At 39.2% G+C, this 26,470-nt stretch overlaps 1 protein-coding gene across 4 annotated transcripts in view; it reads left to right on the forward strand.

The window, feature by feature from the left end:
- The first annotated feature begins 498 nt into the window (after positions 1 to 498).
- Positions 499 to 26,470, forward strand: part of znf618 (zinc finger protein 618) — a 31,200-nt gene continuing 5,228 nt past the window's right edge. The window contains exons 1-14 of one of the 4 annotated variants that reach the window (XM_062412629.1): positions 499 to 645; positions 826 to 915; positions 9,301 to 9,640; positions 11,026 to 11,103; positions 11,301 to 11,345; positions 18,082 to 18,171; positions 19,187 to 19,267; positions 20,169 to 20,258; positions 20,461 to 20,550; positions 21,772 to 21,849; positions 23,077 to 23,121; positions 23,688 to 23,765; positions 24,696 to 24,854; positions 25,311 to 26,410. In XM_062412629.1, coding sequence (XP_062268613.1) covers positions 9,328 to 9,640; positions 11,026 to 11,103; positions 11,301 to 11,345; positions 18,082 to 18,171; positions 19,187 to 19,267; positions 20,169 to 20,258; positions 20,461 to 20,550; positions 21,772 to 21,849; positions 23,077 to 23,121; positions 23,688 to 23,765; positions 24,696 to 24,854; positions 25,311 to 26,410 — 2,247 coding nt within the window. In that variant the 5' untranslated portion in view covers positions 499 to 645; positions 826 to 915; positions 9,301 to 9,327. Of the gene's footprint in view, positions 916 to 9,300; positions 9,641 to 11,025; positions 11,104 to 11,300; positions 11,346 to 18,081; positions 18,172 to 19,186; positions 19,268 to 20,168; positions 20,259 to 20,460; positions 20,551 to 21,771; positions 21,850 to 23,076; positions 23,122 to 23,687; positions 23,766 to 24,695; positions 24,855 to 25,310; positions 26,411 to 26,470 lie in introns of all 4 variants that reach the window. The other 3 variants (XM_062412628.1, XM_062412630.1, XM_062412631.1) reach the window with 3 other exon arrangements.

Below are 26,470 nucleotides of genomic sequence, written 5' to 3' on the forward strand. Positions count from 1 at the left end.
GAGATTAAAAGTTGTTGGCCAACCAAAACTTGCCCTGGACGAACGAAGTATTTGTGTGTGCTGCGGTGAAAAGCGGAAATGTCAGTGGATTCGGAGATGAGGAAACAGCTCGTGGAGGAAGTGGCGAGTTGTACTTTTGTTTTAACTAATCACACTGAACTAAGGGCTTCGGAACAAAGAAATGAGACTTTCCTTCCCAGCGGAAACACCTGGAAACACCTGCAGGACGTTGCTCATTGCAATTGCACACGAACACCACACAACCTGATTAAATGATCCTTTTCAAAATCTAAAGCTCCTTTTTGTACAATGGAGACATTCAGTAAAACCTGTCATTATAACGTTATCGGATCAGATCGGTATCTTTCCCCCTCTGCGTATTTTCCAGCCTCCTCTTTTCTCTCCGTGAAACGCCACAGTCGTCCAACCCTTTTTTTCCTCCAGTCAGATTCTCAGACTTTTTCTTTTTTGTCTTTTTTTTTTTTCGTGAAGCTCAAACACAGGTCGCCGCTGCAATTTCGGAATCTGCGCTTGTATATGGCGGACGAGACTTTCCACCGGAGGAGGAACCGCAGCACGAACCCGCGGTGCTTCGGCAGCAACCCCCTCTGCTCGGCCGGAACCGAGCCGCTCTGCACGGCCCGAGTAAAGAGAACCTTTAAATCCACGGCCCCATTACGCCATTACTCTTTTCTTAAAATGTAACGCAGCGTGTCGAGGAGGAGGAGGAGGAGGAGGAGGAGAGAGAAAAAACCGTCGTGGTGGGAATTTTTTTTGGGGAATTTCTCATAACTAATTCACAATTTTTTTTTTTTTCTCCCGGAGGAAGCAGCTGAGCAGCCAGGTCTGGTTCGCGGGAGGGAAGCCTTCTGGAGCGGGGAGGCTGTTTTCGCATGAGCCGCATCGTTTCTGGAGGTAATGTCAAACCGCTTCACTCCGGGTGTTTTTTTTCTCATTTGGATAAAAAAAAAAATCCTAAATTTGAGGAAATTTCCGGATGTTCAAGTTTTTCCTGGTCGCCATGAACCGGGAGCTGCCTGCCTCCCACCCCAAAAAAAAACCAGGTGCAGGGGCTGCGAAGCCAATCCCGAAATGTGCCCTAATCTCCGGGATGAATTCCCCCCCTTAATGAAGTTTCCATGTAAACTGCTGACTAGTCGTGTGGGCAGCTGGTTAGTTTTAGCTAATCGCGAACTAGCCGGAAACCACTGGGCATGTCGCCGCGGAGCTGGGGCGACCAGGGGCTGACAGTGTGGCAACGTGAAGGACGGTGAGGGGAGGAACAGTCTGAAACACAAAAACCTCCTGCAGCCATGTTTTGTGAAAATTTTCCCTGCAAATTTGAGCCTCGCCGGAGTTGCTTCTCCACCCCCGAAAGTCACGCACCGCAGGCGGCCACTGTCGGTCGCATTTGACCGCGCGGTGCTCGGTGTTTACGGGCGAGTATAAACACCAGAGTGTCGTTCAGGGCTAAAATACATTTGGATTTCTGTTATTTTTTTGGGGGAATATAGAGGATTGGGAATCTGGTCCGGTGTCGTTGGCGCCACCTGTAGGCAGTAATTTAGAGAAATGGAAAAAATAAATTGTAATGAGACTAGTTTTTGAGGTTTGTTTTATTGAATTGCATGTTCGATCATTCTTAAATCACATTACATTTGAATGCACTGTGTGCGGACAATGCTAATTAATGCTAGAAAGGAGCATTTAAAGCTGTATTCAAAGCACTGTGTGAATTGATTCTGCTCCTTTTTTGCATAATTAATATTCTGGTTTCAAATGATTTTGCGATAAAAAAAATGTTTTTTGTTAAAAAAATCTTGTCGTATTATTATACTGGACAGAGATTTAAACTGTTCACTTAGTCCCTCACACTCATGAACTGTAATTTAGATGTTTCTCTTTGTTTGCATTCCTCTGATGTGTGTGTGTGTGTGTGTGTGTGTGTGTGTGTGTGTGTGTGTGTGTGTGTGTGTGTGTGTGTGTGTGTGTGTGTGTGTGTGTGTGTGTGTGTGTGTGTGTGTGTGTGTGTGTGTGTGTGTGTGTGTGTGTGTGTGTGATGATGATCTATGCACAGATGTAATTTACTGCCTGGTAAACATCGAACAATTTTTACTTTTTTTTTTACTTGTAGAGATTGGAAATCTGTAAGCGGAAAAATAACTGTCCAAAGTGAACTGAGCAGCAGTGGAAGAAGAAAGACCCAAGTCAGCATAATTTGAGGGCAGGAAAAACAATTACAACCAGTGCCTCTACTGTTTATATTAATCCTGCAGACGCCAAACAGTTTCCCATCTTGCATGGCTTGCTTTTTATTTTAATGTAAGGGAAACTGTGAAGGCCATTTTTTGCTGTGGGTAATTTTAATGCTGACCTTCAGATATGTATAAATTTAAAGAGCGGGTGGAAATTGTGTCTGCTTATGCAAAATGTGAGTGTAAATTCTGACCTTTGCTTGCAAAGTCTATTTAAAATGCAGAAGGTTCAGTTAAAGTACAAAACTGAAGATAGGCAACCAGTGTCAGGAGTTTAATAGGGCTGGATCACTCAAAGGGATGGGAATGTTTACATGCAGAATGCCTGAAGGACCATGTAATAATTTCTAAAGCTCTCAGGGATCATGCTAAACTGTTACAATGAGAAACCCTGATTTGGTTAATGGGAACAGCATTCTGGGAGTGCTCTCATTTTAAGTAAGGTAAGAGGAATGCTGGTTTGTTGCTACATGAACAAAAGCTTTGTTTCACTGAGGATATTCGGAGCGAATAGTTTGGATAGAGAGGTGGAAGTGTGAGGGATCCTATCACAGTTCTTGGTTTACTGTGGTTGAAACACAGTTGCTGCTCTAATTAAACAACCAAGTACAGAGGTTTTGTTTTCTCTTTCAGGGTAAAGGCTGTTCGACTAACAGTTCCTGTCTTTGATGCCATGCCAATTCCCTTTTGTTGTACAATTACAGATTCCTGATTTGTGCATCCTCTCAGACATAGTGAACATTTTGTGTTCCTTTATTTTCTTAATGGCATGTTGAAAATGTCTGACAATGGCTTCACTTAAATGAGTCTCTAGGGAACGGCTTTTCAGGGTTGGGTCTGCTGCATTAAAAAAAAATCTGTGCATTCTGCACATATTTTGCCTGCGTCTCCCTTTGTAAAAATGAACCTTATTGGTTTCATGAATAATGCATAGGGATGTTCAATTGCTGCAGCAATGAAAATTAAGCCTGTTTACGTGCAGTGGTTATGTACACAGAAGCTACTTTTTTTTCCTTGACCATTTTCTGAAGGTAGAGCAGAGCCTGAATAGCTTTTCTGAAAATACAAATTTTCAGCAAAGCAAATCTCATTTCTTTGAGTGAAAAGGGGAGGGGTGAAACTCCCGCGGGTTTAATGAATCCATAAATCACAATAGTGCCAGGTTTGCTGCGCCTGTGTCGGTGTGCAGTGTAATTTTGATTTTCATCAAAAATTTAATCTCCCAGCCTACAAGGGTTTAGAAGCAGGCCGGATGCCGCCCTGAATTTCTAATTTTAGGGCCCTGATCTTTCAGGATTTATTTTTTTATAATTCAAGTCTGCTTTTCAATATCTCATGTTATTAAATTTTAATTCGTGGCATTAACATATAGATTGAAAAGGTTTTTATGGCAGTTTTTGAGTGTATGCTGATGGAATTTTACTAGACGACACAGTTTCTTTTTCCAAAGCATCTTTGGTCTGTGTGTGTGCATGTGAGTGAGTGAGGGGGGGTTTATCCATTTCTCTGCATTATTGCTTTTTGAAATCATTGGTCATACACCATCTTGGAAGACATTTATTACAGGAAAATGTGCTTTTGATTAAAGAAACGGAAAAGCAGGCAAAACATTTAGTGTGAAACAGGTTTTTGGTCAACCCTTGCTCCCAGTCACTGACTCTGCTCTGGATAATATAAACATGCAGCGAAAGCAGTGATTGAAGTGACCCCCTTCAGCCCCCATATTTAGCTGATTCCTATTTTTAATCCCTCAGGAGTGGAAACATTTTCCTGAGCCTTAAACAAATTTGTATTTTATATTTGGAATCTCTATTCCAGTCTGCTTAACATGCAGAGCACAGGGATTTTTGGCAAAGTAAGACTCAATTCAAAGTAAGAAAATCCCCTCGAAGTTAGAAGGACACACATTTTTTCTTCCTTTTTTTTGTTGTTGCTTTAACCGAGCACAGTGATTGATTTGCTTCATTATTGTGCAGAGGCAGATACAGTATTGCCCAAATATAGGCCAATTATTTTAAGTACCTAGACTAAGAACTGAATTCTTAACAGAGGTACGTCCTAGAGATATTTTCCTTGTATGCCTAACATCCTTATTCTGTAACCCTTAGTGAAAAGTTATTATATTGTTAATATGCATGCATTGACATTTCAAAAAACAGCTGGGCCAAATCACAAAAAGAAAACTACTTAAACTGGCATAAATCACAAGGCAACATACCCCTGCTTACTTTAATGCCTGTTAATCTGATACTATCTATAGATCTATGATATGCAAATAACAGTTGATTATTTCATTTAAGTATATTTCCTGCTCTTGTGTTAGTGTTTATCTCCTCCGCTGGCCTTGTGTCTTAGTTGTTTTAGGTTGTGCTTTATATGTGAGGAACATCAAGGACATGTGCACCTGGTTTAGATTTCTGTTCTGTCATGCTGCTGCAGGTTACAGTATATCAAAAGACTCAAGACTATGAAAGAACAGAAGTCCAGATGGCTAATTTTGCATTTTGACTTTAATTAGAGGAAAGGGAAAAACAACACACTTTTCATATAGTCATGTTATGCATTCAAAATGTTGCACAGGAAATCTTCCACGGAGGATAAATGAATCTAATTCTGACGAGCATGTGTCGCTGCCATTATTTGATTTGATTACAGTTCAGGTTTACAAGTTTCATGACTTTGTGTTCAAGCAGGAAATTAGATGCATTTGTTCCCCCCGCTGATACACACACACACACACACACACACACACACACACACACACACACACACACACACACACACACACACACACACACACACACACACACACACACACACACACACACACACACACACAACGGATCCTCCAATCAATCAGGAGCCAATCAATATAAGCAAGTATCCAAAAGGCTTATAAAATGGCGGAAGCAAAGCATTGTCACTCCACCATTGATCTCCCTGCTCAATCTCCTTCGTCCAGCTGTCGCAGGCATCTCATGGTCCCCCCCTCCCCAGCTCCACATGTGCTCAACATGGCCCTGATGACCACTGTGGTAGTGTGTCCATGTAGGAATGGGAACACACTGCTGGTGCTTAGTGAGCTCTGGGTCCTTTATTAGCCTGTTATGAGCAATGCTGCTAATATCCTGTTCCTGTGTTTGACGGTTGCATCTGGCTCAGTTGGGCCCATTTCTTTTATACATTGGATACAATTGCAAAAGCTATGTCCAGTGATTTGCAACCTCTGGGTCAAGTTCCTACTCAAGTGTCCCCAGATAAGCCTGAGGGGTCAGTAGATGATTAATGGGAAAGAAGGGAAGAAAAAACTAAGTTCTCAAATCTGTTTTAGTTATTTTTTTTTACTTTTCTCTAATTGTCCCTTTCTTCGGTGAAACAATTACCTCTGTGGCTCAAATAATTATTAAATTGAAACCATGTGATGAGTTTAGTGGGTGAAACACGCAAAATGTTAGCATTTTAAATGAAAGTGAGTTGAAGTTCAAGTGTAATAAGAAGTAAACTTAATTATTTTGAATTACTTACGCACATCCACCAACAAATAGGTGATGTTTTTTTTTCTGGGCTACTTTGTTAGATAGCAGGATAGTGCAAACACTACTCAACTGATTTCCATAAAATGTTTGTTGAGTGGAGCATGACCCCAATACATTTTGGTGTGGATCCAGATTGAGGGGGGTGCAGGGTTTTTTTCCCCACTTTATTTTACATTGCAAGATGTTTTTCAACATTTTACTTGAATCCTTAGAGAATAATTCATGAAGCTTGATGAAAAAAAATCGGGCCTGTTTAGGGCACTGTTATTTATGAGTGTGTGCAATTTGGTGCAGATCCAAATAAAAATGTGGATCTAATGAATTTAAATGTGGTTTCATAAGGAGATTGGCGGAGGTATGCGCACTACTAAGTGCCACTCTGGTAATGACGATGAGAAGTAATCAATCATTTAAAAAATGAGATTCATTGTAGAGGAGTGTAGTTTTCTTTATTACCTGTTGCTTACCTCTTTTATTCTTATGTTGGAAAACAAAGGAACAGGTTATTAGCACCATTAGCTCACCGATGTCGTAAAATGTTTAAAGAAACCAGTTGCTGATTGGTATCATAATCTGATCCTAATAGTGATGTTAAGTTTGATTTGTGATATTACCCTTATTCAAAGCTTTAAAAGACTCATTCAAATGGTTTAAATCCCATTTATAAATGACATGATCAATGAATTTCCCTTAGTGTTAATAATTTATATCCAAATGATAAATACGTCAAAGCTAAGAGTCACTTTATTTGTGCTGTCCTCATTCATTTGTAGAATTTGAGCTGACAGAAGGCTTTTACTCAACCACACACGGAAACAGACTTACAGACAAACAGCTCTGATGACACATTGCTTTTTGTATGTGTGAGGGATTACACTTGTCACGGGAGAAAATGTTCATACCAGTGTAAGTTCTGCCAAAACACTGCCAAATGCCGGTGATGTTGACCTTGAAATTGCTTCCCCTAGGCCACAATTTGAGGAAAAAGAAAAAAGTGCTGAGACAGAGAAGCCTGGCTTTTACTGTATTTTTCGTGACTCGCTATACAATTTTGCCTGAAACACACTTTTCACACAGCAGAGGATGAAGAAGATTGTGAAAACATAGGTCAAAATGAAACAATGCGTACATTGTACATTGAGCAGAGATAACTACTGACATGTAGAAGCAGTTGCATTTATCCACAGCAATAACGTTGCTACTTTATCTCTTAATTCATAGTGATAAAATAAACAGAATTCCTCTCACTTGCAGGTGACTATTTATTTTTGTGGGTATCACTTTATTTTCATAGTGAAGAATGAGCGTTCACAGCGTATTAATAAAGACTCTACACCACTGGTTTTACTGCCCACTGCAGCAAGCCTTGTACGGAGCAATGTCGAGTCATTTCTAATGGTACACAAACCAGCAAAGCTTAATTTCAGGTGTGTTCAATATTTATAATTTAAGCAATGTGTACCTATAGAAGCAAATCATTTGGAAGTTTTCACTTGCGTTAACTCTTCTATTCATCCTTCCTATCTGCAGCAACATTTGAGGAGTCATTAAAAGGGGGCTTAGAGAGAATGCCAACAATTTCAGCAGTTCACATGTTCCACATGACTAAACCTACAAAATGTAGAACTGACTATTAGATTTATGATGCCACTGAGATGTAAAATTTGACACTGCAGCGTAGACAATAAATGGGAGACTTTGCTGACCTAGAAGATTTCTGTGTGAATTCTTGCAGCCAAATGAGGTTAAAAATCTGGTTCATACATTCTCTTATTATAGCAATGTACCTTGAGCGTGACAACACAAGTGTCACAATTTCCTGTCCTTCCTCTTTTTCCACGCTTTAGATAAAAATAATCATGCATCCATCATTTTTCCACCAAACTTTTAACAGTACAGTCCAGCCTAAGTATTTTCGTTTTCTGTAGTTTTGAAAATAGAATTTGATAATATAGTTTTAGTGCAGAGTATTTAATTATCAATGGCTTATGTCATTGAAGAAAGAACTGTGTGAGAGATATAGGTCTAGAGATTAAATATCTGTGGTTTCATGTTGTCCTCTGATTAAACCACTGAACCTGGGTTTTAAGTCAGTTGTTATTGTTGAGCAGCAGCCGGCTCATTTCTATAGGGAACTTGTGGGACATGGTTAATCTACTGTATTTTCTTAAACAGTGTTAAAGTGCTTGACACCAGATAACCTGTGAATGTAAACCCTGTTTGTTCTACACTTTCCGGATAGTGTGGATGAAATGACACGGGTGCACAAAGATGTTGTACACCTTATGCCACTCGCAAAACCAGACATTTTGTCCCCGAATGAATAAATTAATGTTTACTTTAAGAAATTAGCAACTTAATGTTTAAAATGAAATCCTCCTTAAGGGTACTGTCAATGGAAAGTGACCATAGTGGAAAAGTTCAAATGAAATACTTTAAAACTTAAATGTCAGTGTTTGCAATTATAACGGATGTTTGCCTGGATGATTTGGTCCCAGAGGAGTCTGGCTAGCCCTGATGATCCTGTGACCTTTCCAGGAGGCCAGCATGTCACATTCCTTCCCTGTCCAGCAATGGTGCTTGTGACAAGATATACATCTGGACTAAATTCTAATGAAATATGCTGAGTATTGTTATGGCAAACATAATTTAATTGAAAATGAAATCTACCTTTATAAATATGAAAAAACTGCTTGTTCCAAACAAAGGGATAAAGGGTATCCGGAAAATCAACAAAATACTTCTATAACCTTGCTCAAGACGCATTGAGTGTTGCATTTATTGTACGATTTAGTTGATATCCTCATCATTTCATTTTTCTACCACTGAACGCGAGCTATTTAAACTGAACACCAAAAAGGTTTTGTCTGGACATTATCCACTTCACGTCCCTGTTTACTGAGCCATGATGGTTGTGTGTCACATCCAAAGAAAGGTGTATCAGGTCTATGAAAAGGCTTCTTGTTGCTGTATTGGTTTGCTATTAATAGAAGACCAATTTTGCCTCTTTCCATAATATCACTCATTCTGGCATAACTCTGTTTAGCTTGGTTGCATTTTGAGTACAGTCTCTTGACAAGGCCTTTTATAGCCATGTGCTGAAGTGGCAAGTTGTGTAATTTGGATATTTCTGAAATTAGAGCGTTTGGGTGCCACAAAGCTGTGGAATTTATCCCATCAAGGGTCACTTTTATTCACATTGGAGCCACTCTGTTCTTCACTGCTAACAGCACGTAATTGTGTCTGGTTTTTCTCTGTCCTGAAAATGACATTGTCAGATGTCTCCTGACCTTTTTGAGCTCACACATCCCTCTACTTCATTTAGAAAAAGGGAAGTGTTTGTCTCAGTTTGGAGTAAATTTTTTTACTTTAACCTGATACAGATTTTCGTTTATTCTTTCCAGTTTGCTCTTTGGTACTTCACTCAAAACTGGTATATTGTTTACATGGTAGAGCTGATACTGTTAAATGACCATACATTTAAGTTAATTTCTATCTTCCTCACACAGAAGCGAAGGCTCAGAGGAGGCAGAGTCATGAGTGCACAAGAGGCACCCAATCCTGGGAAGGAGAAGGCGGACAGTGGGAGCACAGCCACAGATGGCCCCTCACCAACCTTAGCCTCAGCCACCAAGACTACAAGTCCGGCACCCGTCACAGTTAAGAAAGAGCCCGGGATCTTCGAGACGAGCAACGGGAAAGTTGGCGATGCCAATCCTGCTGAGATCTGTGTTGTTATTGGAGGAAATGATGGAGGAGGAAGTGGAGGCGGATCACGTAGAGCTCCTACCGAGGGTATGTTTGCCCTTGGTACTCCTCCTCCAACGAAGAGCACAGACTCATGCATAGGTGTGTGAATATATGTATGTTGACTGCAGCCGTGCCTGATCTCTCTTGACCCTGGCCTTGCTTCCTGACCATCAAAACAGGCTGCACAGCATTTTAAAATGACATTTGAAAAAAGATCAGCAGCGGCATCTCCTTTAGCAAACAATGTGCTAAACAGTTGAGAGCTTGTTGCTGCTGTTGAATTTTTTTAATGTAATTTTCCAATCCTGTGAGCACAAAATACATTTCCTTAATCTCTTTTATAGAGAGAGGTGTCAGCTCAAATCTGCCAGGTATATAAAAACCTGAGGAATGAACCCTAGATTAAGTGCATCGCTAGTGACTGCATCATTGGGGCTTAATGAGAAAATGTTTCTTATGGCCGGTGGCTGGAAGCGTTATGTTTTCGGGTTGTCTGTCTGTTTGTTGTCTTTCCTATTCTTTAATATCTCAAGAATGCCTCGGGGGAGTCTCTTCAAATTTCCTATAAACATTCAGGGTTGACCTGGATGACCTGATAAGATTATGGTGATTAAAGGTCACTCTGACCTCACAAACCCCTTTTTTTTTCTCGGGAGTGCAAGATCATAGGTACGCGTCAAGAGATTCCTTTCAAATTTGGTATAAATGTTCACTTAGAGTTACAGATTTAATGATTAGATCCGGATGGTCAAAGGTCAAAGGTCACTGTGGCCTCCCAAAACCTGCCTTCTGGCCTCTTGAACATGATATATCAGGTGCACCTTTAGGGAATTTCTTCAGATTGTGGCCTGGACTCATAGATGAACTGATTTAATTTCAGTGGAGAAGGTCTCAGTGGTTAAAGTTTAAGGTCATGTTGACCTCATTAAGTGTGGAGAAAAAACAAATGTGTAAACTGAAACTGCATTAGTTGGTGGATGTTAACAACCTCAGGGCGCAAATTCAAATTCTTTTGTTTGAATTAGAGTGAAAGAAGTTAAGCCTATGATAATGCTAATGAATATTGTTAATATAACAAGACGGACTAAGCAAATTCCTTACATGTACTGTTTGCATATTCGGTACCCACTCTCCTGCCAAAGCTAATCAGTCCAACATCCTGCTGTGAATCATACCAAAATCTTTAATGCTTCTAGATATAAGTGTATCTTAATTAATTGAAATAATAAAATAAAATGTTAGGAAGTCATTATACTTAAGAATAATTAAACAGCTTTCAAAATGATCATAAAGGTGAATTCTAAAACTAAACATTAGTACTTAAACTTCATTCAATGTAGCTTTGTGTACCTAATAAACTGGTATCTTGAGTATAGATATTGTCACTTACAAGTATTTAATCCAGAGTTGCTGTATGTACAGGTATATCCTCCTGATAATACTGTGGCATTGTTTTTATGACACTGTTTTGAATTCTCCTGCAGGCTCATATGTATGTGGGGTATGCGGGAAGAAGTACAAGTATTACAACTGCTTCCAGACACACGTCAGGGCACACAGAGGTAAGATAACCTAGGTTTTATGTATATGTAGTAATAAATGTCTGTTCGCTCTGTTTATTCTCTAGACATCATTGTGGTAATATCAATCACTTCCTCTATTTGAGTCATTCATGTCCTGTTTTCACCAGAAATTGTATTTAATCTATTTCTATCTATTTTAACCCAAGTGATTTTTCTAAATTTTCTTCCTTTTATAGAATCAGAAGCTATGATTACAGATACTTTACCCCAGACGCCCAACAGTGAGTACACTTTTGCAACACAATTGAATTCAACACCAATGCTAGCACAAGCTGTTTATTTCATACTCGGTCATTTAACAGAGTACACCACAATTAAACTAACTTAGCAGGCTATTCGTCCCCCTCATTGCCCCATTGTCAGTCTTGTCTCATCACTGTAGTCCCCATAAACACAAGTTGACATCCCTTTGGCAACATCCAACTTTACATCAAACTTTGTAAAAAATCATGATCAAAGGTCATGATTTTTATTTGGATGACCCAATATCAATTCTTATAGTCTTCGCAATTGCACCTTGTTCCGTAAACCTGCATTTATTATTATATGTTGACAGTAAATGTAAATGTTTTCATGGTGTAAATTAAGTTATTTAAATTTGCACACATATTTGATATTAAGGTAAAAAGATATGTAGATGATATGTGGCTGTTTGAGCCAGTAATTTGTTCGACCAACCTGGAAGTTTCCCTCCCAGCGGTTCCCTCCTTAAAAAGGTTGTGGGATTTAAGTGGTTTTTGGATAATTGCATAAAATAATTTGTGTGATGAACACATTTCCATGTAACTTTCTTTCAAAAGATGATCTTTACAAATGAACACTACTTCTTTGATGTTTAAATCCTAAATACAATCACAGAAGTAAAAGCCCAATATAAACAACCTACACAGTCTGCAATACTTCAGTGAAACCCCCATTACATCTCAAACTTGAAATTCAATTTGGCATGTTTGCCTGTTCCTCAATTAAATTACCTCTTAAGGAATTCAATAATATTTTGGAAGAGCATGAGTATAAACATAAAGAGGCCGACAAATTGTGAATAGATCACTTGTCCTGTTTGACCTAAAGACTTTTAATGTTCCTGTAAATCTCCTTCATCTTATATAGCCTTTTTTTGGCAACAGCTTTTTACAAAGACATACTAACACTTTAAAACAGCAGATGTATTTTGTAATTATTATTATTATCATTATTATTAAAATAAAATATGTACACCATTGTGCATGTTTTATAATAAACATATAATGTTTGATATAATCCCATTGCCTTTGGAACGAAGGTACCTAAATATCATAAACTGGGGTTTAAGTTTCATTCCTATAGCACTCTATAAATAATAAATAAGTACAGTCTATGTGGACCTGCCACAGTTAACAGGTATGTTGTGACTCAGGATGAAAAACAGATTTCGTCTGTCTTGTAGCCAATGTAGAGATCACGTCACTGAGAGGGATCGACTGAGAAAAGCCTGCACACTGCCGGGGCTATGTCTGTGTTTGTTGAGGATATATTATCTCAGGGATGTGAAGCTGTGCAGGTGAAGAGTGTGTTCATTCTTCATTCAGTCGGTCCCTGTCACAGAGCTAACTCTGGCTAACAGCTGTCTGCAGATATCAGGCTGATGTCTTGTCAACACAAATGATTCAGATGACTTAGTGAGCAGACTTTCAGTTTCTCTTCTGTCTGTGCTCAAAGTGATGATTAGAGTTATCTGTACTTGGCTTAAGCATCTGCTACCTACACATTTTCCAGGATAAATTCTGAGAAGCACTTGATGATATATTACTATTTATCTGTTATAACTAGAGCACCGCGAATTGAAATGAGTATGAAATATAAAATGAATCTATTCTGATATGGTTTCAGACCATATGTACAAACTGCTTTGACTAATAAGTGTCTGATACAGGTTAGAATTTGGGGAAACTACATCTACCTCTTCTCCCTGTAATAAACATATCAATGAGTAATTTTAAGAAGCTACCCTGCTGGATACAGGATTATACTTCATCACTAAAGAGTACATTTTTAGTGAATGTGCACTGTAGGTTTCAAGTTCCCAAATCACACTTTTTCATGCAAAATATTGGACTGTGACTGGCTTCCTACTAAAGCATATTGCATTCACTTGAGAAAAATCAGCTCTTTCAAATAAAAACGGGATCAAACTACATAGTGTATCTTTCAACACTCTCAATATTGGCAAAATGAGAGCTTCTCTGGGAATTTTGAGGCTGTCTTGTCAATTCAGAAAAATAAGAGCGGATTTTTTTGTTTTCTCATGAAAACTTTATCCAGAATTGAAATAATTATCTTGTCAATTCAGAAAAACATTTTCTGTATTTGTACATGCAATACCTCTCTGTAGTTTCCAGATTAGTTGTCACACAAACACATGAAACTGAGAGCCTAAGGTAAGGATAGAGAACATTTCCCGCTCAGCAGATGAAAGCAATAACAAACTCTGCACATAAGCCATTCTGCACAGTGAAGGTCAAACATCCAGCCGAAGTAACAATAAGCAAAACACATTTTTGAGGGGAGGGGGATGGGGCTGGCTTAAAACCGAGCCAATTTAAATTGATGTCCTCATACCAACACAGTGACACACTGGACCTTCTTTGTCTGACAACACCAGCTCCTCTAATTCAACAGACGTAAACCTGAAACTAACCATAAAATAAATGGCGGCTTGCAGGTATGGGGATGTTGCTCCTTTTTAATGGCCTCGTATATCAGCTGCCAGGGCCTGTATTAATCAGACATCTTAAAAATCACTCGCAAGAATCGCTGTGAAAGTTTGATTAGGACTAAAAATACTCTTAACTTCACAGTGGTACTTGAGTTATTTATAAAGCTTCCTACAGCACTCTCAACAATCATTACGTGATTTTGTACATCGCTTAAAGGCTGCGGCAACAACATGGCAGAGAGAAGAGAAGGACCAGTCTTCTTTATTGAGCTATTGAGGAATACAAACACTGTACAACCAACAGTCTGTGACAGTGTAAACAACTAGGGCAGGTAGAAAATGCTGATAGATTTAATTCTTTGGAGAATGTAACCTGTTTTAATTTGTATATTGAACTTTGCCGTATATTGAACTTTAAAATGCCTAGCTTTCCAATTTGTATTTTTACATAGGACTTGCTTTTATTAGCAGTCCAAGGGCCCCCCTAAAAAACGTAGAAGCAAGTAAAGATAAAACAAGCCAAGGCAAATCATAACCTGCTTGACGTTTAATTAATTTAATATATACTGTTTATTAAATTAATTAGATGCCGTATATTGAACTTTATAATGCCTAGTTTTCCAATTTGTATTTTTACATAGGACTTGCTTTTATTAGCAGTCCAAGGGCCCCCCTAAAAAACGTAGAAGCAAGTAAAGATAAAACAAGCCAAGGCAAATCATAACCTGCTTGACGTTTAATTAATTTAATATATACAGTATTATTTATTTATGGTTGACTTGACTGAGATGTTAGTGATCAAAAGAAGTTTAAAGCTCAAGTTAAAAGCAGCACAGTGAAGATATGCCATGAGTCCAGGCTTGTGTGCAATGAGCGGTTCCTGTATGTGAAATATCCAGCGCTAAAGGAGTGCAGGTAGAGGAATCATTTTGGCTGCAGCGTTGTGGAGGAGTGCTCAGAGTTGAAGAGAGTATTTTTGGGAGCGCGGCAAGAACAAGCTTTTCGTGGTTCTGACCAAGTGGGCGTTGAGACCAAAAACAGCTCCACAATTAAAAAAAGATGCAGGGGGTGGTAGGGGGTTTGGCTTCAGGTACTGAGCGAGACCAGGAAGTTTCATCATCAGATGCCAAAACAAACTTATACTTTATGACAGGATTAAACATCTCTAGAGAGTTTATCACACTGACAGCAGTTTTGTATTTTTGTTAGTAGTTGCCAAGTAGCAGAGGAAATACAACTTAAATTTTTTTTTCACATTGTACCAAGCTTAAAGAGCTGCCCAAGTGCACGTTGCTAGAATGTGTGCCGGCATACTGGAATTAGAGGCTTTATGTCTAACGGAACAAAGTCTGCATCAGTCGTCATGCAGGCTCTCCCTTTTAAACAGACACCAATCCAGCTAAACTATTTTATCTAGTGCAGATTTATTGCAGAAACAATAATGCTCACCATTCGGTCTTCATACCTCCTTGTACCGAACAATGAGTTGAAAGTAAGATGTTTTCACCTAGAGCGTTTTTAATTTTAATATTGAAGAAGGATAACATCAGAATCATTGTAAAAATTGAACATGTACCATTGATACTTGTCTTTCCCCTTTGTCGTAGCCAAAATGAAAACTCAATTAACAAGCATGACCCTCTCATGTTTATTGTGAAATCAATTATAAAATGGCATTGGGATTGGCAGACCGTGTGCCATCTAAACTGCTGTCACTTTGAAGGTAAAGCTTTAGGGCTTTAAGGCTTGTTTTCTTAAATCTTACATCCATCAAAACCAGTGGGCAGGAATTAATATCCAGTTGGCTGAATCTTTATAGAAATTCAGCAATCAAAATTTTGAATGGCTGTCTACAAGCCAGTGGATGGGGAAAAATGGCGGTTAAGTGCATCCACTTACCTGTGCTTGAATCAGTTGCTTTATGAGGCACTGACGAACAACAGGAACTCACTAACTTTTGATAGTAATGTTGTGTTAATTGGTGGGGAAATGGAATATGCATTGTTTAAAAGCCTCCAGGTGTTATAAATGCAATTACCGTCTGGCCCCCTAATAATCATTGTTGTAGCCGTATTCTTCTATGTGGCCAATTAAACATAAATTGCATTGGCCCCTTTGTGACGTGAAGGAAGATGATGTTTTGAATCTACTGTATTAGCTTATCTGTGCCCCCCTTATATTATACTTTTGGGACAGCCGTTTGGTATCTAAAGATATTGAAATACATATTGACAAAGTGGATCTAACTAAGTAGAGTGTCAACAGACTCAAAAACGATCAGTCCAGTGTAGATTAGTTCATATTCTGCTGTAGAAATACCTCAGCATGTCGGCCAAGAATACTGCTGATTGAATTAGCAGTCAAAATGTCCTGCAGAAAACTTTTTCGCCCTGCTACGAGATGAAACAACATTTGTCACATGGGTGTGTGAGGTGAGGGGCCTTCAGCTGGGGCAGCATCAGTAAACCCAGTCTTGTTGAGAAAAGGACAGCCCTTGTCGCTGTCGAGGGAAGCTTAGAAATGGATTTTGTCTTCCACTTACTCTGTTGTTTATGCAACAGATTGCACTCAGAAAGGATTTCACTGTGGCAAACCAGAAGGCACTTGAGGTGTTAATTGCCGACAGCCACCTGGCGACACAGTGACATCCACCGCCACAAAATAAACAAGAGCAGAACAAGTCATCTGCATCCCTCTTTCAATCCCTAAGTCCTAACCATTGATTAGATGTTGATGCACAAGCAACAAATTGATATAGACATCATTTGGGTGAGAACATTTTAATTCAGCCAACCCAATGTCACTGTTTCTGGTAAAGGGATGTTTACGAATAATTCCAAACTAGGCAGTTGTAAATTGACCTTTGTAAACCTGTCAAATAAATCTGCACGAGGAAGTGCTTCTGTGAACATCTGAGTAAAGACACAGAAGCATTAAACTGTAAAACTCAGCACACGTTTTTTTTGACAGTCAACAGTGAGATTCCTATCACTTAACTCACACCATCTCATTTATTTATATATTTGTTCTACACCTGTACAATCTTGATTCTCCTGCAGATTGATTCTTTCCAATACGAGATCTCCGTAGCATCTTTTCCACCTCTTTTCGTGTCTTGACCATCACCACCACATGCTGCTGGCAAGAAACCACACTTGAATATCTGGTCATATGAACAAACTAACAGATTTTAAACTAAAAGCGAATTTACAATTTCCTCATTAACAACTCTACTGTATATTTATTAGAATTAATATATTTTTGAATTGTATGCATCATTTATATATATATATTATATATAAGCATTGACCTAATTTTTGCATTGGATAAATTAAAGATGGACTTGACCCGATTTTTCTGTTTATTTTGCATGCATGCATACAAGCTTGCAAACAAACATTCATTTTAAAAGCTTTATATACATGCAGCTATTACATGATAAAATAATCGAATCAGTCTTAACTTCTTTCACTTTTCCCCTCAGGGATTCATCTGCCTATTTGTCTTGTTTATCTGATCTCATTCACCCTCCCTCTCTGTCAGTCTGAGCTAATGCATTCAGATCACATCCTTTGTGTTTTAAAACTTGCTTCTTTGTTCATCTTTGTTTTTAAAATGCAGAATGACTGACAACAAAACTCTGCTCTCTCTGCCCTTGTCAAATATATGTGGCACCATGAAATACTCCAATGCACATTAATTGAGATAGAAAACCTAAGAGGCAACATGGTATCTGCCAATTAAATAAAACCGCTAAGTGTAATATTATAGCCAGTAAAAAGTCAAAAGTGTAGCTATTTAAAAAAAAAAAATTAAATATCAAGGAGTAATTTAACATCGAATATATATCCAATGTTTATCTGCATATTCCCTTTAAAACAATAAATAATTTAAAGATTCCTTCCTGTGAAATGTAGTCAAAAAATATTGCATTTTAAAAAGAGGTTTTAAATGATTTGGATGATATCGCTACAGAAATTGCTGAATATTTTTACAATAATAAAGATAAAAAAAGTAACAAGTAACTGATGAGGCTCAGAATACACAAATAAAATGTCATAAATAAAAAAGTATTTAAAGAGCTATAGATTTTCAAGGTCCATTGAATTTAGTTTTCACATTATTTCTTCTTAGTCCTGAGTTAGTCTGCATTGAATGACTCCACTGCTTGTCATTGTCAGGGATGTCCATGCTCTGCCTGACTGTGTTAGTCACGTATATAAATGGTGGCCGCCTCTCTCTCTCTCTTTGTTAATCTGCAGACAGCTTCCGTTACTCCTGTGACATCTGTGGCAAGAAGTATAAATACTACAGCTGCTTCCAGGAGCACCGTGACCTGCATGCAGTTGATGGTAACAAGGAGTTTTTGGACTGTATGCATCAGAGTTTATTTCTTCATTGAAACTCGCAAGACTTGAACTTGAAATCCATTCACATGTAAAATGTCTATTTCACACAGTCCTCTCACTGCAGAACCAAGCAAACATGGAGTGGAATTGCAAAGAGAAGTAGATCAGAAAAAAATGGGAGCATTTAATTAAAAAACAACAAAATACTCCAAGTGAGAAGTAACAGCCTGTCGCTAATAATAGTCCATCACAGGTGAAGTGTTATTCAGGCAGACTAGTTCTTACTTCAGCAGAGGGGAATAAAGCCCGCTGTTTTAAATTGAGTATCTCCCCTAATGTGATTCAGACTATGGAAAGTATAGAAGGTATAAATATGTTAAAACTAAAATGGCACTCAGCAGAGCACACTGCCAAAGCCCAACAGTTCCTTTATATTTAATCAAACTTCACCAAATTGCACACACTCCTAGATCCATAAATTGTACCGTTTAATTTCAACTGGTGAAAATGTTGAAAATCTGTCATAGAGATGGATCCACACCAAAATTAAATAAAATACATCCACCAATTTCTGTGGGAATCCCTCCAGTCGTTTTTGCGGATTCTTGCTAACTGACTCATGGAAAAACATGCAACCAACACAAAAACATAGCTTTTGGTGGAGGCAGTCCACAGTTGGATGCCTTTGCCATTCTCCACAGTTAGCAGATACAAAATTAATACAGGTATATGCATTGGCTTCTTAAATTTCATATATTATGTGTTGTTTTCTGAAAACTTTTAACTTGCTGTAAACTAAAAGGATTTCAAATTTTTTTTACAATGTCTACACAAATCAATGGTTGCTTGTCAAAGAAATTTAAAGACCAGATACTCAACTTTTTTGTTTTAGCTTCAATGTACCCTATTTGGTTTTGTTTGAAGAGGAAGTAAAATGCAGCAAAGCTCGTGTATCTGACCAAAATGACATATGACAAAGATGCAAGATGAAATTTTACAAATTGTCCTTTTGTATCAGATCCTTATGAACAGGTAGTGTTACCTGTGGATGGCCTTAAAGATGAGGAGCCAGTTGAACCCTACCAGAAAATCGGTCCAAGTAAGACTGTTTGTTTTTGTTCATTTTAAACTAGGTTCATTTATTTCTATAGAAAATGCTGGCAAATGGTGACTGGAAGCTTGACTTATACAGATTTACTACAGCAGCATAAGGTTATGAAGCTCACATTAAATACAGTCGTGTCAGAAGGAATTTGCGGCTGCTTTTCTACCCTTTGTGTTGTTAAACACTGCAAAAGAAACATGGCCAAATTGGGATAATTTGTAACACATTATTTCGAAGTTATTCGACGTTTGATTTAGGTAATATCCTGATGATTATTCAAAAGAATTCAGACTCATTTGAACTTGGCATTGAAACTCCTATTACACATGGACAGCTTGATTCCACCTGTGTCGAACTGAGTGGTTTGGACGCAGTTTGTAATGAAAGCCGTAAGCCGTGGAGATAATCCATTTTTCAAAAAATAACACTAAGCATATGAGCTAACTCCGCACTGGAAAGGTTTCAGAACATGAGTCCAAAAGTCCTCCTTCGCAGGGGAAAAAGCAATCGCCCACCTCTGCAGAGACCGTGGGTTCAATCGACGGCAGCGAGTGTCCCTTCAATCACAATTGGCAGTGTTCGCAGGTGGGAAGCCTGCACTTGTCACTGCATTAATCCTACTGATTGGGAAGGGGGAGGGGGGGGAGGTAGTGTGAACCTCTACACACTATGCAGGGAGACCCCTGTGTTTATTTTATTATTGCTAAACGTAAATTTGTTAGATGGGCATTTTCAGTCGGTGAAAGATCAGAATCACCAGCACTCTGTTAGGACCTGTTCTGCTTCTCCGTCATAAGGTCTTGATGATAAATCTTGATGATATGACACAGGTTTTTTTCACCAGCATTGATGTGAATGAAAACAAAGCATTGTTTGTGTGTTTTCTCGTGGCCAGAAACTGGGAGCTATGTGTGCGAGTTCTGTGGGAAGCAGTACAAGTACTTCAATCCATACCAGGAGCATGTTGCTCTTCACACGCCGATGGGTGAGCTAGTTTTGTTAAGGCTTAAAGCTGCTGTGAGAGGGATTGGAACATTTCTTACGCAGAATTTTAAGTCTTAACTTCAGCCATAATTTTTCTTCTGAACATGTATGACCCTTTTAATAATTAAATGTTATGGAGTAATGTTGTATTTTAAATGTCTGAAACTATCTCCAAGTAACTCTGAGAACATTTCCTGATGCAGGGGCCTTTGATATGAAGGCATCACGGGTACAGGAATGTGGCAGTATAGACATGAGTAAATTTGGCCACAGCCAAGCTGCCAAGATAAAAAGTAAGCATAATTTTATTTCCTCTCACAATTTTCAGTATAAGGTTTGATTGATATTGACATGCACAGCAAAGTGTACACCCCTCATAACTCTGTAAACCCAACATTTGTACTTTAGACACAGACACAGTACCAAGATGCACCTTAATAATTTGTGAGTCCCTAGAACAGTTTTTTTTTTCATCATTTTACCATGAAGAGTATTTACTAGAGCCAGACCAATAAAGGGGTCTGATGACAACCAATATATGTAGGGCTCATGTATATTTCCACTAATAATCCATTATATTTGCCATTGGTGATGTAGAAGCTGAATGTTTTGTATTTGACTGTAGATGCTGACATGAAAAATTATAATGTGACAGTGCATTGAAAAGGGACACAAACCTACCACACAATGGTTTTGGTACGTTGTACTGAGCCCAAAAAATAAGGATGTAAGTGGACCCTCAGAGATTCGATGTGAGGTTCTGGGTCACCTTGGCCTTATCGCCGTATTCCTGGGAAACTATTAACCTTTGGTGAAGGATTATAAACGTTTTCTTTTCCTTTTTATGATTGATTTTTTTATTTCTTTTTATTGCCTTAAGCACCTAACCACATGAAAATGGTTTAAAAACATAGAAATTACATTTAATAAAGATGACGTCATTTCAGTTTTTTTTAAGGTTGTCACTTTAAAGCTATTTTCGTATTTCTAGTCAACCTAGAAATGAATTAAATACGTTTATACAATGATTTGAATTTATTATTTTTATATAATGTAAACATTTTATATACATTACTTATCGTCAATAATGCAATTTTAAATAACAGTTGCCCAAACCTTTTTTCCAGTTGTCGCAAATCACTGACTCTTCTCTCTACCAGTTCTGTATTTTGTGGCACATGAATCCCCCCAATCTCTCTGCGAAGAAGCTCTCTGCCATAAAGAACTATTTAAAGCATCGCACACACTCACATCTTAGAAGTGGGTCAATAAGATGGAATGAACAAGCAGAATTAAACCCATATTTAAATGTAATATTAACATTTGGATCCTCTGTCAAGCCTGTTAGTGTGATTGATTTGCATGCTAAACTAAAATTAAGTGTAAATTGCATGTCATTGACTTGGCTCCATCGTAACTGATGTGTAGTTAATAACTTCAATTAAAAAAAATGCCATCCACATTATTTAGCATGGCCATGTCCCTCATTGTTTCTGCTGTGTTTTCACCAACAGACAGTCCATTCAGGCGGAAACTGGAGACTGCGATTCAGTCGAGTCTGGTCGACACAAACAGCTCGCAGAATTCAAGCGGTGAGCACTGAGCCACTTAAGCTGCTTTCAGACATGTACTGAACTCCGCAGATCTCTATATTTTCTCCGGAGGAGGTGCATGTGTGAACGCAAATGTCAGAGTGAGACTGCCTGGCCTCCTTGTATAACATCCGTAGATATCCAGGAGAATCTGATGTATGAACACAGCGGATTCATTTTATGTGAGTGGGGGGGTTGATGACGCTTCTGACCCGCGACAGACACAATTAAAAAAAATGAACAAAAGTAAAATAAATATCTTTCGGTGAAAAAGCAGTGTCTAAGAGAGTATTTCTGGCTGAAAATGTAAATCAAGTGGGAGTAGAGGATTTACTATATGTAGAAGTTTGCTTGACCTACCTTGCATCAGTTCTAACCATTTAAAACTCAAGTCCAAGAGCTCTATTATCATTATTCCCTTACTCTACCCTCGCCCATGAAGATGGAGACATTGTCGAACACAAATTTGTCATCAGCTTTGGCTCTGTCAACTGCTGCCACATGTCACTTAGTGAATCAAAAGGGGTTTTAAAGTTACAGGCCCGCAAACACTGTTTTTGTCATCTTTTTACTGTGAGCATTTACTGACTAGTTACAAAAGTCCTGCTTGTTACTCAGTAGAGCTCTCAGTTGTTGTGTCATTTTCACACTGCTTTAAGGTCACTTGCGTTAAATTGGGAAAAAGGTGAGGTCACATTACTGTACGTCAATCATCAATATTAAAATAGGAATCTGACGAGATCATCAACTCACACCCACTTTTTGGTTTGTATGGTTTTCAAAACCCTGGTTGCAGTCTTTAGAAAAGGCCAGATAAATATATATTTTTTTACCTCCAAGGTAAAAATATTCAATAAAAATAAGCAGGCTCATAGTCAGTTGGCAGGTGAGAAGGCTGGCAAAAAAAAACGCTGGAGATCTAAGACACCCTAACCCTGGCAGCAAATGATTTACAAAAGGAAATTTAAAGTTCAACCAAAAAATCTGAACATAGCAGGTTCAAAGAACGGTTCCAAAAAGTCCTAAGTCTTTGCAAAAGTCAGGGTTCAGGGGCAGATCCTAACACCCACTTAACCCCACTTATCACCGAAATGTAGAGTAAATGCTTTTTGATTATGAATCAGCCGTACGTAAGTTAATGTGAAGGATTGAATTAATATAGGAAAAGAGCAGTAGGGAGCGGCTCCCTCTGACACTTGTATTAACTCTCTGTCTTCTTGTCCACAGGAACTCCGAGCCCTCTGGTGGCCACGTCCTTCTCTACAACGCCGAGTAAGTCCCACCCCACCTTCCGGCTTAAAACGACATACGCATGCTGCACTCCTTCTCATTTCACCTTTTTTTCTGGTATGCTTCAGTTTTTGTTAACCTGTCATTGTTTTTGCGCAAAATAGTTTTCTCTGTGAACCACTGTGATAAAACAGATGTTTTACATTTAGCTAAATTACCACCAGTAGTCTCATCATACATCTGGATTATTTCCAGACACACAGTAGCTTTTGTCCTGTGCTGACTGACAGCTAAGCGTTCTTGCATTTATTAGAAATGAAACAGTAGAAAAGAGACGGTAAATTAAGATATTGGAGGTGGTTGACATGCAAAACAGTTCTCCGACCAAATTCTAACTTTGGACATCAAATTCAAATGTGGCATTTAGATTTGGGCAACACAAAAAAATACCTCATCTTGTTCAGACTGACTCTCAGAGCTGCTCCATGTGGCAGAGATCCAGTATAGAGCAGGGATAACTGAGGCTAGTAGGTGGACAGACATGCAGTATTTTTTACTTCTGCCTCCAACAAAGAGTCAACACTCTTCTGGGCCTTGTGATTTTTTAGAACCCTACACTTGTGGTGCCTGTGGCATCCAGTTCCAGTTCTACAACAACCTGCTGGAGCACATGCAGTCCCATGCTGGTGAGTCCATGACTACAAATGCATGTTAAGCTCGACAGGGAGATGAATGAAAAATGTGAACACACCCTCAGAGGCTGCAATGCATGTGAAAGTCTGTACAATTCCACCTTATCCTTTTATTGTTTCCTGAGGTTTTGTTCATAGAATTGTTGTACACCATACAACATTTGTAGTAATGAGGGTTGTTGCAGATCTGGATCTGAGGCTGCAGGATACAGTTTTTGTGTAGTGAATCGTACATCACCATTCGAACAATCATAAAACACACTGTCCATTAGTTTTGTGTTAAGGGACTAATTAGTTAGTATCGAGAATATCAGAAAAAAAGACCATGTCCATGTCCACAAAATTAGATAAAATATAGATTTATAGTCCTATGACAACGGGAATAGCAAACAAATATTTAAGAAGCTGTAACTATCAACTTCTGTATTTTTTTTACTCGATAAATGAATGTGGTGTTGTTTATTTACCTTTATATATTAATCGTGTTGCCTTTCTGTTATCTGGACAGTTTTTAAAATACTGTCAAGACCTCAACAATGAAAACAAAATATATAACCCTATTTTCACACAAGATGGTTCTTTACTTGAGGGAATCTGTCATCAGGTTCTTGCCTCTGGTATAACTGCTGTGAGTCTGACTTCATTTAATAAAATGCCAAGAGTAGCTACTGATCTTGTCTGAAAATTGACTGAGAAAGAAATTCAGATGAAATTCTTTTTGAAAATCTGCTTTTCAGGCGTAATTTGTCAATGAAATACTCAGGGAGGCCGAGTAAAATATTTCCCTTCTTTCTCTGTCTCCTTTTTTATTTTTCTGTCATGATTTTATCCTTCACTTTTTACTTCATTTATCTCATTTATTCTCCATTGAATGTTTACAATATCACCACCTGAACTCGACAGTGCTCCTTTGTGTCTCCTAAGCTGACAATGAGAACCACACCAAAGGGGAGTCTCCCAAAACCTCCTCAGCCACGGGTCCTCAGGAGCAGCTGTGGAGAGGTTCTCAGGCTCCGGCCCATCCCTCAGTTAAACTACAAATCCAGCCTCAAAGTATCTCCCAGAGAAATCACACACTCAGCCGTAAGTACTGCCGTCAACCACATTTATTGCAGAATTTTGTATTTATTGTTTACATGGAGATTTGAAAAGGCGTGAACACGTTGTGGCTCTTTGAACACTTTGGTGTCAGACATGAGTTTTGTTTTTATGGTGCCTTGGTGGTAAAGAGATTTACCGCATAGCCGCAATGTCCTTGGGTTTGATATCAGCCAAAAGGAACCATGAAGGACATGCTAACTAATTGCTGTCATGACAATTGTATTTGTGAGTGTTTTTTTTATTTCAATGAATTTTGTAAGTCGCTTTGAATGAAAGCGTCCGGCAAATGGCATCTAATGTAAAATATAAAGTCATGTCTGTTTCCATGTTAATACCTTCTGATTCTGTGTTTTCCGTCAATGTATCAAATTATAGTTACAATATCACTAATCATCTGTTTTACTCTGTTTTCCTATCATCCATCTGCTGTACTGGCAGAAAATAATGGACTACCTGAGAAGGAGCGACAGCAGGTGGCTGAGCGTCTCTTACGGGTAATGTGCTCAGATCTGAGTATGCTAAACGTGCTTAACAGCAAGGACTTCCTGAAGTTGGCACAAACCTTTGTGGATACGGGTGCTCGTCATGGTGCCTACTCCACCCGTGATGCTCTTGGCAACATGAGTGCCTTGGCACTGCGTCAGCTGCCCCGCATGTACAACCAAGTCAAAGTCAAGGTCACGTGTGCCCTGGGCTCCAACTCCTCACTTGGCATCGCCGTCACCTGCCACGCCCAGACATCTGGACCAGATGCTTGCTTTGTTCTCACAGCCTACCAGGTGGAGGGTTCAAGACTGAAGCGCTATGTGCTTGGTGTAAGGGAGGCCGAGCTTAGGGAGGGGCCTGAGCAGATTCACCACTGGGTCCAGAATGTGCTCTCAGAGTTCGTCATGTCAGACATTCGCACTGTGTATGTCTCGGAGCCCCGGGTGTGGGCAGCAGGATTTGCGGGATCACCTCTGGGTGGCGGTGGCCGGGGTAGGATATGCCTGCGATGCGCGGGGTGTTCACTCGGTGCTGTTGTCCAGGCTGTCCTCGGGAAGCGCAGCCTCCAGGCTCGAGGTCTTCATGAGTTGGCCGAGCTTCTCTTGTCGTGCAGAGATATCGCCTCCTCCACCACACTGGCTATCCGTGACGAACAGTTCAACAGCACATCCACGAGCACAGCTGAGGAAGGTTCACAGGGCAGCGCCGCACAGAGCCCCACTCCTCCATGCTGGGATCGCATGGCTGAAGCTCTTCTGCAGGTCCACGTCCACTTTGAACAGATCTGTGAGGCTTATGGACGCAGCAAGTCCACGGCACCTCTGCTCCAAGGTCTCAACAAGCATCTGCTCGGCACGCTGGCTTGTCTGTTGGCCCCTCTGCGCCTGGCAGCTCTGGAGCTGAGCAGCCAGAGGAGACCAACCTTACAGCAGGTTCTGCCCGTCTACCTTCGCCTGGAGAAGTTTTTCACATCTAAAGCAGGGGAGGCGGGAACTGGCACGGCTAGCAAACTCTGCCACTACTTCCTAGAAGCACTAAAGGAAAACTTTAAGGTACTAAACTGGTATTGGTTTTGCTTAAGTTTGTTAAATTGCTTTTGCTATAAAAGGGAA

This window comes from Platichthys flesus, chromosome 19, assembly GCF_949316205.1.
Source record: "Platichthys flesus chromosome 19, fPlaFle2.1, whole genome shotgun sequence".
Classification (NCBI taxonomy): Eukaryota; Metazoa; Chordata; class Actinopteri; order Pleuronectiformes; family Pleuronectidae; genus Platichthys; species Platichthys flesus.